The 16096-nt window shown below is 34.6% G+C and overlaps 1 protein-coding gene across 1 annotated transcript in view; it reads right to left on the bottom strand.

Moving 5' to 3' along the window:
• Positions 1-16096, bottom strand: part of UNC13C (unc-13 homolog C) — a 617099-nt gene that overhangs the window by 218951 nt on the left and 382052 nt on the right. The window contains exon 18 of the mRNA XM_012469803.3: positions 6336-6421. Coding sequence (XP_012325226.2) covers positions 6336-6421 — 86 coding nt within the window. The remainder of the gene's footprint in view (positions 1-6335; positions 6422-16096) is intronic.

The following is a 16096-nucleotide window of genomic DNA, read 5'->3' as shown; positions in this document are numbered from 1 at the left end:
AGTTTTCTAGAGCAATGGTTCTCAACTTTGGTGCACATTAGATGCAACTGGAAGTCTTGTTAAAACAGGAATTGCTGGGCCCTATTCCCAGAATGTCTGTGGGGCCTGAGAATTTGCATTTCCACCAACTGCCCAGCTGATGCTGCTGGTCCAGGGAGAATCACTGCTCTAGCAAGTAGAATTTTTGAATCTGCAGTTCATAGATCCTGGGAAGAAGCCTACCATTGGGCTATTGGGAATCCTTGAGAAAATATATGCAGAGTTTTGATGTATAGGCTATTTAGCATTTTTCTAGTAACACACACAACATATTTTGTCAGATTTTCAAAGAATGCCTCCAAAATGTAATTAACATTATGAACAGTGGTACTCAATAATGAATACATCAATCTAGTATGAATACATACTAGAACCACCAGGAATCTTGGCTCTTCCATTCAGTTGCTGAAATCACTGCAGTGTGATTTCAGGCAAAACAACACTTCTAAAATGGGGACAATGATAGTATTTATTTCATAGGCTTGTTGTGGCAATCAAATAAGTTAATACTTGTAAGTCATTTAAACCAGTATCTAGCAAGTGCTAAATAGGCAATTGCTAAATAAGATTAAAAATCTGGGCATGTTTTAAAAGGCCAAGGCTCTATCCCTGGTGATTCTAATGTGCAGCTAGTGTTGATCAACACTGTTCTGAAATGAAGAGAGCACAAGAGATCTATGAATGCCTTTCCTGAGGGTGTCTGGTTAATTTCTTTTCAGTGAATCAGACTTCCCTTCCCAGAGGAGCTTGGCTAGAAAAAATAGAGAGGACTAACAAGAGCTTTAGCATCCTAGACAATAATTTGTTTGTATAAAATTTAAAGAGTCATTGCTTGCTCACCTCATTTTCTTGTTGTTATGGGAAGGGCTGAGAGAAATAAAGTGGAAGGAAAAAAAACGGTTTTATCTACAATGACTATTAATTTTGTTTAAAATCATCACAAAGACCTGTCCTAAAATAAGAATATGCCAGTATTATAAAGACATGATCAGAGAGAAAACTAATAACTGTGCTAGCCAGTCTTCAAGATGATACCAGTGATCCTTGACTCTTGGAGTTCATATCCTCCTACTCTCTCCCTCACTGAACAAGCTGAACTGTGCAACCAATGAGATACTGTCGAAGTGACTGAGTGTGGCTTCACAGCATAGATAATAAAGATGGCAGCTTCTTGCCTTTTCTCTTGCATTGCTCACTTTGGGAAAAGCTAGCAGTTGTGTCTTGGAGATGGTCAAGGAGTTCGTGAAGAGGTCCATGCTGAGAACAACTGAGGTCTCCTGCAGACAGCCCGCAACTACTCAACAGCCATAGGAGTATGGCACCTAGGAAAGCAGTCCTTCGGCCCACCAAGCATTCAACAACAACAGCTACTTGTGTATGTTGCAAGCCACTATATTTTGGGATAATTCATTATATCATAATAGGTAACTGATACACTAATCCTAAACATTCTATTTTTTAGGTATCTAAGCTGAGAGTTTCTCTTTTACTGTTCTGGTGCTACTGCAGGGGATCCGTTCACCAGATCCCTTAAGCTCACCAAAACTAATTAGCTACTAAAACAATTAGCTGGAAAAGTGGGTATGTTGTATGAGGGAGAGAAAAAGCTAACCCAGTCTCAGCCTTAGAGTCTCCTGAGGCCTCACATAGGAGAAAGAAAAAAGCTGTCACACTTGAGTAAGTACCAAGCTCAATAGTTAGAGACAGCTGTATTCATGACAACATGGACTCTGAATTGACTTAACAAGAAACTTAAATTCTAATGCCAACTCGAATGAGAAATGTGAGAAAGCTCAGTGTTTTCTAGGAGCACAGAGGACCAGGTTTCTTAACCAAATCCTTGAATATCAGTGTCCACTGTTGTTCCTTATTTCAAAACCAGAGGCAGAATTACATGAGATAAAACTAGAATCTTGAGTTCAGGCAGGGATAAAATACCCATCAAGACCTTATGTTCTATTTATATGGTGACTATATACTAATTAAAAATATCGAAACAGGTAATGCTCCATATTCTGATTCTAATACCAGCTCAGTGGGCTTTTGGAAACTCACTTCCATTTACGTGAGATTCTGCTAAAGCTCACTGTTGTATAATAGAAAAACAGACTTAAGAGTCATTGAAGTTATTAGCCACTGAACTTCTAATAACATCAGAACACACAGCTGTGTGTTCAACAAATAGATTTGCCTGTGCTACAAGTGGAATGATAGTCACAGCCTGAGAAGTTAGCTTAGCCCTGTTCTTACCATTTTATTACTTTTTAAGTTAGACCAGAGAAAGTGGCTGACCAGTTAATTACATACCTACTTTGATGTATTCATTTTTATCAAAAGAGCATGGAATATTACTCAGGTAAACATATTTTAATTATCCTTTACTGAAATAATAAAAAGGTGATTGAGTAGATGGTCAAAGGCGTACCCAAATAATAGCATTACAAACACTCCTAGATGTCTATTTTTCTTCTGTTATTTAGAAACCAAATAATTTTGTCAGCATGTTTTTAGATTAATTACAGAGTTTGCCTTCTCTATCCACTCCGGATATATAAAACAAATGGTTTCAACTTAACTGCAAGGGAGGAGGGGGTGGGCGGGTTGGAAGGGAACTGCCAGTGAAGGAAACTATGAAATGCACTTACTATAAGTGTGAAAAAGTATCTGTGCTTCCCAGTTTAGGTCAATGGAATTAATGCCGATGCTCTCCCTCAATGTAAAGATGAAAAGAGGCAAAAATCTCCTAAATTCTGAAAAGCACATGCCAATATGCTTCATTTCTTGCTTCCATTTTATTGTCTTTTATGTTTATTCTCACATGGCCACTTCCAGCTCATCAGGGTAAGCAGGGTGCATTTGCCACCCACCCACCATCCCAGTTTTTAATTATAATATGTTTATTTCCTTATTTTGATTTCAGATGTTTTGGAAGGGATAACCAGGAAGCCCCAAACGCTTTCGTGTGTTTCATCTCTTGGCAAACCCTGAGTGCACCAGGTGCTCATAAGATACAGATAAAGAAGGGGAAGGGCAGACAGGATGTGGGAAGAAACCTGCAGAATCAGCAGAGGAAGGTGGGGCTGAAACACATCTGTCCACCTTGGTTTTGCCCTGCTTCTCAATGTTTATTCTCGCTGATTTCCATTTCCCCACTAAAATGACATAGGAGATTTAATGGAATATTTTTAGACTTTGTATTAGACAGCCTGACAGCTGATTTTTATTAACCAGCCTGTGAAATCTGTTTGATGGATAAAATGTGACTCTATCTTGTAAAAGCAATGTTTTGCCATATGTTCTGTGGGCTGTGTTTACTAATGTAAAATAGATTGTTATATATTAGAAAGCCTTTGGGTAAGGATTGAGGCTAAAGGGCATTCTGACGAGCTGAAGCGTTACTATTCTGTTGTGCAAATATCAATATGGACAATTAAACTGAGGAACAATGTACTTCAACATAGAATGGATTAGGAAACATAGGAAATTTTAACAATGTACAACTTCCTGGCTCTAATCTAAATGAAAATAATTCTGAAATATGTAGCTAATCTACACACATATATTCATTTACACACTGCTTTAGTGCACCTCAGATTTTCATGCAACCATCATTTATTGAGTACCTACTACATGCCAAGCTTGTGTTAAGGACTGACACATGGTTAACATAGTTCTTTTTTTTTTTTTTCTTAAAAAGCTCTAATCTCATACAATTGAAAATGTCACTAGTAAGACCGTCTATTCCACTAAAAAACATTAAAACATTTTAATCTTCAAAATATATATGAAGTATGCTGAATCATGGTCTATTACTCATTGATAATATGAAAAATACTGTCATGCAAAATTGTACCTAAGTCCCCAGTTAAATTTACTCTAAGATTAATAAAACTTAAATGGTAAAGTTAATTATCAACTTTCTGTAATATTTGGCTTATACATTATGATACAAAAAAACATAAAATGTTTCAAAATGTACTGAGTTTTGTTCTACTCAAACAAAAGGGGAGAACAGGGAAACACAAAGACGTTGTGCTCTTGAAATGTTCCCAAGGTCACACAGCAAAAGAAGGTCACAAATTGATGTCTCCTCTACTGCCCTTTCCACTAATCCACTGAGTTAAGATTACCTGGTAAACTTTGTAATTTATTTATTCAACAAGTAGTTGTTGAGTAGCTTCTATTTTCTAGGCATCATTATAGACAACGTAGATATGTTGGTAGGAATCATAGACAAAAATACATTGTGGCAAAAAAGACACATAAGAAATAATCAGATGAACAAACAAATAAAATATAATTAGTTGTTATGCAGCAGATTAAAGTAAAGTTATTCCTGGGAGCTATTATAGATAATGTGGTGAGGAGAATCTTCTCTGAGGAGGTGTTGTTAGCTGAGCCCTACATGGCTGCCTATGAAGATTGGTTGGAAGAAAAATTCAGGCATCAGAGCAGCAGGCCAAAAAACCCCTCATGCAGGGATAAACTTATTATCGTGAAGACAATAAAGAAATCAATGATAACCCGTACATGCTTAAGTCACTGGATAAATGGTGGTATCAATAACTGCTAAAGGGAGCAGCAGGGAAGAGCAGGTTCTGACAGAGGAGATTAAGAATCTATATCGACTTTAAAAATTTTCAGATGCCTGATAGACTTTCAAGAAGGGAGAAAGAATGTAGAGTATATGCCCAGGGTAGTAAATGCTATCTGAAAAAAATGTATTTGCTGAGTAGACTGCTGGTTCTTGTCTGATTTAAGAGAACTCTGGGGTCCCAAAGAGACAGTGAAAGCAGAGAGACGTAAAAGGATGTGGTTAATAGGAGGTGAAGATGGAAGAGGTAGGAAGGGCTGGGTCATTAATAAACTGGAGAAGAAACACCTCATTGCAAAGTAAGGAACTGTACCTCTGGGCAGTTCTGGTGTGATTTTAAAGATTAGATAAATCTCTCTATTTGTGAGTGGGACAGCTTGACTTTATCAGAAAACTAGGTATTATGATCCATTGTGTACCTTTTTTTTTCTGAATAAGAAAAACTGAATGTTCCCTCTGCATCTTGGTCCAGGAAAGCTATTAAACAGTGGCATGATTATCATGAACTCTCTAAAACCTGTCTTAACTCTCCCAACCTATTTTCCATTTTGTAATCAAAACAATTTTGCTAAGTTTCAAATCTAAATAAGACAAGCACCTGCTGAAAATCCTTTATGAGACTTTATTTCTCAGAGTCAAACTCCTCATGATGGCCCACAAGGCCCTGTCTGCTTGTCCCTGTTAATTTCTCCTGTCTTACTTCTTGCTACCCTTTTCTTGCTCATTGGGCCCACTGAGTTCTCTTATTAAATACCCCTTGTGCTCTCTCTAATCGCTAGTGCTCTGTCCTACCAAAAGCTCTTCTTATTCCTACCTATCCTTTAGGTCTTTATCAAGGTTACATTTTCTTAGAGGAAGTCTCTAGTAAGCTTGCCTTCTCCCCTAGCCCCAGGTCTGATGTAGGTGCTTCTCCAGACATTCTGTCATCATTAGTCCTCACCACTCCATATTGCAACTGTCTGCATTCTTGTAGTCCTTCTCCATGATCTCGATAAGGGTAGGGACCAGGGTTACCTTGTTCACTGTTGCATCCCCTACATCCAGTGCACCAATGGTCATTTAGTATCTACAGGCTCAATATAATATTTGTTGAATAAGTACAAAGAAAGTTTTCTATGAGGTTGTCAGTTTCAAGAGGAGAGTAACCTGATGTATGGTTCTATATCTAACTGTAAACACAGTATGGGTGCACAGGGAATATTTATAGAATTGTTTAACTTAGAGCTGTATTTCTCTTTCTTACATTGTATGATTTATACTTATTCAAGGTGGAGTTTTGGGTGAAGACCCCTGACATTGCTCTTGTGTAAACTTGGTAGGATTTTGACCTGCCTCCCCGTGGATACTGTTTCCAAGTCCACGTAGACAAATACCTGGACTAAATATACACCCACCCCCTCAATATGGCCTGTTTTGGTAAATGAACTACCATAGAGTATTCCTGCATATGAGCATAATCCTATCAGTGAAATACTCTTATGATACCAGAACTTAGACCATATAATTACAAATGTATATACCTCTTGAGGGTTTTTTGAGTACTTTGAGACCCTATCTTTCTATCATATGGAAAGTTTTAGAACTAAACTGATCACAATAATTAATGTTTTAATGTTTTAATTCTTAACATTTAAACCCAAGAACACAAACTCACCATTTAATTCTAACATGTATTCTAATAAGTATAAATATTTATAATTACCTTCTAATGCATATTTCATGTCCAGAGCAAAAAGAGTCCACATAATTTCGGCACTTATTTTTCCCATGTTCAGTTCTTGAGGAAACCTAAAACCAAACACATTTTATTAGTGTATGAAAAAGAACAACATGCCCCAAACCAAAATACATCATTTCACAAATATACCACAGTAGTTATTGTATAGTTCATAAATACTTTTATTTATGACATTTCTCTTTATGAACTTTCATAAGTAGGACAAAAAAGTTACACAGTAGGGTTTAATGTTAAAAAATTATTGGGTGGTAAGAAAATAGACTTCATTATATCAGTGCCAAAGTAATGGTGCCTGGGGCTCCCTGTGGATGTCTTCTGATGAGTGTTTGTGTCTCAAGAGCTCCTTCAGTTTTATCAAAGACAACTTCTTCTTTCTTCTCTTCTCCTCCTTCTTTATCCTACTCCTCCCCCTCCCCCTCCTCCTCCTTCATTCTTTCTCCTTCCTCCTTCCTCCTTCTCTTCTCCTTCTTCCTTCTTTCTTCTTCTGACAGAGTCTCACTCTGTCGCCCAGGCTGGAGTGCAGTGGTGCAATTTTGGCTCACTGCAATCTCCGCCTTCCAGGTTCAAGTGATTATCCTGCCTTAGCCTCCCAAGTAGTTGGGATTACAGGCATATGCCACCATGCCTGACTAATTTTTGGTATTTAGTAGAGACAGGATTTCACCATGTTGGTCAGGCTGGTCTGGAGCTCCTGACCTCATGTGATCCACCCACCTTGGCCTCCCAGAGTGCTGGGATTACAGGCATGAGCCACCAGGCCCAGCCAACTCCATCTTTTCATGTTTCATTTTTGAGGATAGATCAGATGACACTAAAAAATCACACCTTATAAATGTCCCTCAACCATTTTCTTTGAAGCAAACTTAAGTACTTCAGTTTTCTCTATTATCTATTACCTTCACGTGAATTACTTCAACAAAGAATCCTCCAATCCCTCTGGCAAAATGGCCCATGGTAGACACCCACTGATCTGTACCCCAGAATTTCCAGGCAGGTCTGTGTTTTAAACTAAACAAGCTTAGGTTGAAAACAAGATTCTAACTGCTTCTAAAAATGTATTTATTTTTTTGCATATGTTTTCAATTTCATGATAAGACTCCTAAGTAATATAAGCCCAATGAATATGATGGCTGAGTCCTTTTATTACAATGTAAACACTCACGTCACGCCAGAATGTAAGACTAGAAGTATTTTCTCTCTAGATGTAAAATGCATATAGACATTTATACATGAATAAAAATATTTATATCAAGGAACAGAAATAGCTCTCACATTCATCTACATTTGGGAGTCCAAATGAAAAAAAGAGTATAATCCTGTATGGAAAGTGTTGCCTAAGAAATATGATCTCAAGACAACCTAAATAAGAAAAGGCTATTGACACAAATAGAACTACTCTAGTTCATATATTTCTTTCAAAATCACAGTGTGTTGCATCAGTCTCCCTTACTAACTGCCAATTTTATCAACTTGTCTAATAAGACATTTGATTTTAAAACTTAAATCCAGAAGCTTTACAAGTATTTATCAAGTATTTAAGTTCAGAATGCTTCTCAAAAAATTTAACAAACCTGAATACATGTAAAATGGTTTTCAATATTAAATTTTACTTTATTGATATAAAAATAACCCTAGACAATTTATTTCAAAAGGATTAGTTTGAGCATAAATATTAGCATTATACATTTTATAGTACATTAGATTTTATGTAATTAGTATGCAGCATCAAAATTATAAGTGATATAATAAGAGTGCTTTATGCTTATAAAAGGGCAAAAGTGCTTAATTAATTTATTTGAATCAAGAATAAAATAAGATTATATTAGCTTTACAGTATGAGATACAAGAAACACAAAAAAGGCTAAAGAATCTCTTATAAACATATACATATTACACACAAAAAACTAAATAATCTCTTATAGATGTAAAAATCTTCAACAAAAAATACCAAATTTAATCTCACAATATATAAAAAGAGTAATACATTATGATCAAGAGAAGTTTATCCCAAAAAACGCAACATCAATTCAACCTTCAAAAATGAATCAACATAATTTACCGTATTATTAGACTATGGTAGAAAAATTTTATGATCATCTCAATAGATGCCAAAAAAGTCTCTGACAAACTTCAACTTCCATTCGTGATTTTAAATCCTTCTGAAAGATAGTAATTAAAGTGAACTTTCTTAACCTTATAAAGAGAATCTACAAAATCCTACTGTTAAAATTACAGGTAAGTCTCATACTTGATACTTAAGGATGAAGGCAATGATGTTGACTCTCAGTATTTCTATGGAACATTGTACTGGAGTTCCTAAATTCTGTTAAAATGCGAGAGAAATATGGAAGAGGCATATAGATAACACAGGAAGAAATAAAACTATTCACAGACAACATGATTGTCTACATAAAAAATGGCATACTAAAAACTGCATGGAAAATGTCTAAAAAACTAATTTAGAAAGCTACTGAACAGGTCATAAAATACAAAATCATGTATATCTGCATACTACCAACGAATTTTTGAAAATTGAAATTAAAATAAAACTATGCTTTATAAAAGCATCTGATACGGTTTTGCCCTGTGTCCCCCTCAAATCCCATCTCAAATTATAATACCCCCATGTTGAGGGAGGGTTCTGAAATCCCAATAGGTGGAGGGAGTGGGGTAACTGGATCATGAGGGTGGTTTCCTCCATGCTGTTCTTATAGTGAGTGAGTGCTCATGAAATCGGATGGTTTTAAAAGTGTTTGGCAGTTCCCTCCTGTGCTTTAATCTCTCTCCTCCTGCCTTGTGAAGGAAGTGCCTGCTTCCCCTTTGCCTTCCACCATGATTATGTTTCCTGAGGCCTCCCTCACCATGTGGAACTGTGAGTCAATTAAACCTCTTTTCTTTATAAATTACTTAGTCTTGGGCATTTTGTTTTAGATGGAGTCTCTCTCTGTCACTCAGGCTGGAGTGCAGTGGTGCCATCTTGGCTCACTGCAACCTCTCCCTCCCAGGTTCAAAGATTCTCCTGCCTCAGTGTCCTGAGTAGCTGGGACTACAGGTGTGTGCCTTATAGCAGTGTCAAAATAGACTAATGCAGCATGAAAAAGTATTAAATGCTTAGTTATAAATCTAAGATAATATGCATAAGATTTACATAAAGAAAACTATAAAGTATCGAGAAAAGAAATGAACTAAGGCCTAAATAAATATATTGTCTTTGTAGACTGATATACTCAATAAAATTAGAATTTTATCTTTTCTCAAATTGATTTACAGACTCAATGCAATCTCAATCAAAATTCCAGCAGAATTTCTTGTGGAAATTAAACTGATTCTACAATAGACACAGCAAAGTAAAAACATCAGAAGCCAAAAAATATTTTTTTAAGGTAAAGTACAAACATTACTTGTATTTGCAGCTTTCTATGAAACCATAGTATTTCATACAGAATGTCTTCAAATACAAGATTGGCTAATTTTCAACATGTGTAACAGTATGTCAGTGAAGAAAAGATTGTCTTTTCAACAAGGGATGCTAAAATACTTGAGTATCCACATGCAAAAAAAAAAAAAAAAAAGGATTTTGACTCATACCTTACAACAAATTAAAAATTTAACGTAAAATAAATCATAGATAGACCAAAATGCCAAACCTAAAACTATAAAACTTCTAAAAGAAAACATAGTAGAAAATCTTTGTGACCTTGTATCAGGCAAAAATTATCTAGATGTAATTCAAAATTGTGATCCATAAAATAGAATATTGATAAATGGAACTTAATGAATTAAAATCTGATCTTCAAAAGACATTGTTGAGAAAACAGATAAGCCACAGATAGGGAGAAGAAAATTTGCAGAACCTGTGTCTGATAAAGGACTTATATCCAAGATATATACATCACACTAAAATCTCAATAATAGAGTAAAAAATTACCCGATGAAAATAGGCAAGTGATTTGAATGACACTTCAGTAGAGAAAAAAATTAGATGTGAAATAAACACATGGAAATAGGCTCAACATTGTTAGTCATTAGATACTTGCCAATAAAACTATGATGTGATACCACTACATGTCTAATACAATAGCTTTTAAAAAAGGCAAAAGCCCAACAATATTAAGGGCTAGCAAAGATGCAAGGATGCAGAGGAGCTGAAACTCTGACACGCTGCTTTTGAGAATGAAAAATATTATAGTTGTTATGGAAAGCATTTTGGCAAATGACATTTTTCAAAGAATTAGGGAAAAAAAACTATTCTAAATTCACATGGAACCAAGAAATAACACAAACAGATAAAACAGTCTTTAAAAAAATGCCACAGATATTTCTCCACATCCTCTCCAGCATCTGTTGTCTCCAGATTTTTTAATGATCGCCATTCTAACTGGCATGAGGTGGTATTTCTATGTGTTTTCTTGTACACAAATTAAATTCTCTAATGTATAGTTCCACTTCTTCATTTTCAATGCAGTAATAGCTTAACTTAATCTACCATTTATAAAAAGGAGGTTTAACAAAATAATCCATTCCACCATTACGTGACTGTCTCCTGCTTTCAATTTGCAGCAATTTACAAAGCAGAAATGTTTTAAATCTTGAATCTTATGAGACACAATAATTTAATAACCCAATTTATTATCTTGCAAATTTATTAGTGAAATAAGGAAAACATAATCTGCCACTGCCAAATTTGATAATAGTAATTCATCAGTCACAATGGATACAATTAGAATCCATTAAACGTGAAGTATTATTTTGATATGCAGTTTGTCTTTGAAGAAAAGTATGTTAATTTTTACAAATAAGTAAGCTATGATTCTGTGTTACTGCCTGTCATGTACACAACTAAAATTTCTTTGTCATAACTAGAATTTAGTAGAGTTTGTTATGCCCTTTTTACATTATAAAACATATTAAGCTTTTGTTAGTATGTTCTGCACTTAAGATACTTGACATGCATTAGTGCAATTAACTGCTATTACCATGAACATAGTGAACAATTAAGCATACATTTTAGTAATCAGGATTCCACTAGTAAATTAGAAGCTAGTCTTACAAATTAATGCCATGTTGAAAGTTTTTCCTTTTGTACTTAGGTTCTCTTGTACCATAAAGCAAGTTCATCATAAATGCCATTTAAAGTCAATCACCCTTTTATCTTTTGGGTTTCTCTTTGTTTCATTTATAACCTAAGGCATTATTTTAATGAACTGTGATCTTTAAGAATATATTTAATTTTAACATGAAAAATAAAATCGTGAATCTATCTAGATTAACTCTTTTTTTTTAAGACAGGTTCTTACTTTGTTGTCCAGGCTGTTGCCCACAGCGTTCCCTTGGCTCACTGCAGCCTCCACCTCCTGGGCTCAAGCAGACCCTTCTACCTCAGTCTCCTTAATAACTGGGACTACTGGCATGTAGCAAAATGCCTGGCTAATTTTTTGTATTTTTTGTTGTTGTTGTTAAGACGGAATCTTGCTATGTTTCCCAGGCTAATCTCAAACTCCTGGTCTCAGGAAATCCTCCTGCCTTGGCTTCCCAAAGTGCTGGGATTACAGGCATGAGCCATTGCCCCTGGCTCCCACTTTTTGGAAGTTTTTATTTATTTATGTCAGAGACAGGATCCTGCTCTGTCACCCAGGCTGGAGTGCAGTGGTACAATCATAGTTTACTTCAGCCTTGAATTCCTGGGATCAAGAGACCCACCTGCCTCATCCTCCCAAGTAGTTAGGACTAGCAGCATGAGTCCAGCTCTATGTTAACTATTGAAATCAGCATGGCATAAGACAATAAAAATACCATCTGTCAGTATGACAAAGGAGTTGGACATGGCCAGAGACAGCCTAAATAACTTGTGTAATGTGCATGGGGTAAATAATCAACAGAATTTACTGAAATGATTATGACATTTATAACATGTAAATATCTAGTTATAACAAGCGTAACAAACCTTGAAACATTCAAGATCAACTATTTTTCGCCTCTGTGATGTCTGGTCAGGGAGGTAGAACACTGAAATCTTCAGAGGCGTTTGAATTAGCACAATTCTTGGTAAGCATTATTTGACAGTACTCTTGTGCATTTAGAAAAGTATTTGAATTCTTTCCATATATAGTTGTTTTGGGAAACTGCAGAGAAACATACTTGATCCAATTTAAAATTCAAAATGGCTATAATTAACATGAGTAACAATTTTTAAAATTACTTTTGAAATTTTACTTTATATCGTTAGTGTGTCAGGTAAAATTTTATAACAGTTCTGTGGGTTTTCTCACTATCTGTTCTGCCCATTGTGAGCTCTAGGTCTGCAAAACTGATCACTTGTATGAAATGAACTGTTCGCCTAGATGCTAAGAATTCAAATTAAAGCATTTTTTTAAATATTTCGACAGCAAACGAACTACAACTATATTGGAATACCTGTGTCATTCCATACAATATTATATTAGGTTAGTTCTACTAATTTGGTTCTAAAAATCAGAGGCTCAAGTAACTACAAATAATTAAAAAGTAATTTTTGTAAGGATACTTTGGGTAATGGAGAAACAAGATTAAATTGCATTACCATATGTTATTAGAATCCAAGAAAAGCTGAACTCTGCCAACTGGAGTCAAAAGCCAGGATTCGTAGACCCTCAGACAAGATAGACAAGATGCTCCTTCAGAGTTTCAGGCAGCACTGAGGAGTGCATTGAATTACCACAGACAGGGATCTGGATGCACAAAGTCCTCCAGTATGTGACTCTGCTCTTCCATCCACTTTTCCTTCCAAGCATTCTTTCCCTCCACTCACTGTCAATTACCTTCTTCTCTTTCAACTCTATCTTCATTGCTGTTGATACTTCATTTTGATTTATTCTTAATTTTGGATCACCTACTATAGGTATCTCCAATTTTTAAATTTTCAGTGTCTATTCTCCCTGTTAGCTGACTCATTCTTAGGGTTTCTTGGTACAGTCAGAGAGTGAACCTCGTTTTTCCTACTGTGTAAAATTTTTCTCATAAGGCTGCATCAACAAGGGTGTGTAGGAGGACAAGTTTAATCACAGAATGACTTGTGACTGTGGCAGGCACAGTAGTTAACCAGTTTCAGACTCCTGATTAATCTTGTATGTATCTCTTTTACCAATTAAATATTTGTGACTCCAGCCTTGCTCGGTGCCTGGCATACATTAAGTGTTCAATACATATTTATTAAATTGAAATGAAACTGAAAATAAAAAATAATAAAAGTTCAGTAGAGCAGAAAAGAAAAGAATGAGATAAAATACTTTAGGTTGAAAGAAAGAATTAAATATTTACCTCATCTTTCCCATATTTACTATAAATCAGAGTAACCAAGTAAGTAACCCTAATTAATGAAAGTTGTTCTTTACAAAAAATTCCAAAGAATAAATGTTGAAGAAATGATAAACTTATAAAACCACAATTTTGTTATCCCTAATGAAATAGCAAATTCTGAAGTGATCATAAATAAATGAAACCATTAGAGGAAACGTTGATAAATTTTCAAAGCAGAAATAAGGCTGTCAGCGTTAATCAATGTTAGCATCACCTTAAGGGAATAACCAGATAATGTACTACCTGAAGTGACAGCGTATGAAGTACACACAGTCACTTGTGAAGTGTTCTTTAAAAAATGCATCTGAAATATTCAGCTGTGGAGAGTATTGACTATGAAGGAACAAGTTAAATAGCATCAAAAGGAGGCAAATAGAATAACCCAGACAGTGGCATATTCTAAAGGATAATGAACATAACTTCTTTCAGAAGTCAATGGTATAAATAAAAAAGGGAGGGGGGACTTAACTAGTATGAAGGAGACTTACAGCTCATAACAACCAGATGGAATGCTTATACCTTATCTGGATCCTGATTGAACCAAAACAATGTAAAAAAATTGTCTTTAAATAAAGTCAGAAATATCTGATTATAGAACAGGGATTACATAATACCAGGGCATTACTGTTAATGTTATTTGTTGTGATGCACAAAAGAAAGCCATAACTTTTAGGGATAATTACTGAACTAAGAAGGGATGAAATAATAAGATGTCTGAGCTTGTTTAATATAATTCAGCCAAGAGAAAAAAGAAGTGAAAACTCAAGAGTACAGATGAAGAAAACATCACAAAATTTTGATAATTGTTGAATTTGAAAGATGGATATACAGGACTCTACTGCATAGTCTCTGTACTTTCTAGTGAGATGAACACTTTCGTAACAATTTCTTAAATATAAAAGTAACTTGGGGAAGCCATAGTGTAAGCAAACAAATGAATAACTTTAATACTCTGAACAAAATTATTTCCAAAACAGAAAGAACGAAAGGCAAATTCCTGATCAAAGTAGTTTAAACCTAAACTTACTCATTTTAGCAAATATACTATCTTTAAAAATATGCAATCTGAAACTAATGCTCTGGATCATCACATAACCCTTAGAGGGGAGAAATGAGCATATTTTATCCTTGCAAATAGAAAATACAACCTTTTAAAATTGGTCCATTTTCCACTCAATACATTGGGATACTTTCTGCTATCTACACTTAATGCAGAGAGAGAATGAGTCGAGACTTCACTGTACGGATACTTTTGGAAACATTTATCTTCACTATCAGAAGAAAGACAATAATAGAAGAATGAGAAAAAAAGGTTAATTTAATTTAAAACAGAAAACAAAACACTGAAAAAAATCAAAAGCTGTTTTTTAAGACCAATAAAATTTATAAATGTTCAGCCAGTTGGACAGGACAAAAGAGAGAAGACACAAAATACCAATACTAAGGATAAGAAAGGAAAAATCAGTTCAGATTTAATAGGCATAAAGAGGATAATAATAGACTGTCATAAATAACTACATGATAGAAAATTTCACTACTTAGATTAAATGGAAAATTTCCTTGAAAGACACAAACTATAAAAACCTAAGCTGAACAAATAGGTAAAATGAATAGCTTTATATCCAATGAAGAAATAAAACTTTTAGTTAAAAACTTCCTACAACAAAACTCTAAGCCCAGATTATTTTTCCAGTAAATTCTATCAAACACTCAAAAGAAATGGTCCATTTTATAAAAACTATTTTGGCAAATAAAACTGGAGGAAATACTTTCTAACTCATTCTATAAAGCCATCATTACCTTGATACATAAACCAGAAGAAGACATTATAAAAAAAAAAAACCCAGAGAGCAATATCCTCATAAACACAAATATAAAAATACTTAACAAAATTTTATCAAATAAAATATAATAATATATGGGAAAGATTTTACATTAAGATCATGTCCCAGGAATTGCAAGTTTGTCCTAGGAATGAAAGATTGGTTTGAAGTTTAAAATTCCTAAGTATAATTCATCATACTGATTGTTGAAAAGCAAAATTGCATGATTACCCTATTATGAGCAGAAAAGATATATGACAAGATCCAAAACCCTTTCATGATAAAAACTTTCAGCATCACAGGAACAGAACAGAACTTCCTTAACTTGATAAAGAATTATCCATGAAAAACATTTAGTTAACATCATTATTCAATGGTAAATGTCTCTACACTTTCCTTATGAGATTGGGAAGAAGGCAAGAATTCCTGTTCTTCATTAATTTTGGTCAACATTGTACTGTAGATTTTAGTCACAGTAATAAGGCAAGAAAAATAATAAAATACATCCAAATTGGAAAGAAATAAGTAAAACCATCTTTATTTTAGACAATAATATAATTTATTTAA

This window comes from Aotus nancymaae, unplaced genomic scaffold (assembly GCF_030222135.1).
Source record: "Aotus nancymaae isolate 86718 unplaced genomic scaffold, 86718_ANA_hifiasm-v0.15.2.pri h1tg000062l, whole genome shotgun sequence".
Lineage (NCBI taxonomy): Eukaryota > Metazoa > Chordata > Mammalia > Primates > Aotidae > Aotus > Aotus nancymaae.
This window is presented reverse-complemented; position numbering and strand designations above follow the sequence as displayed.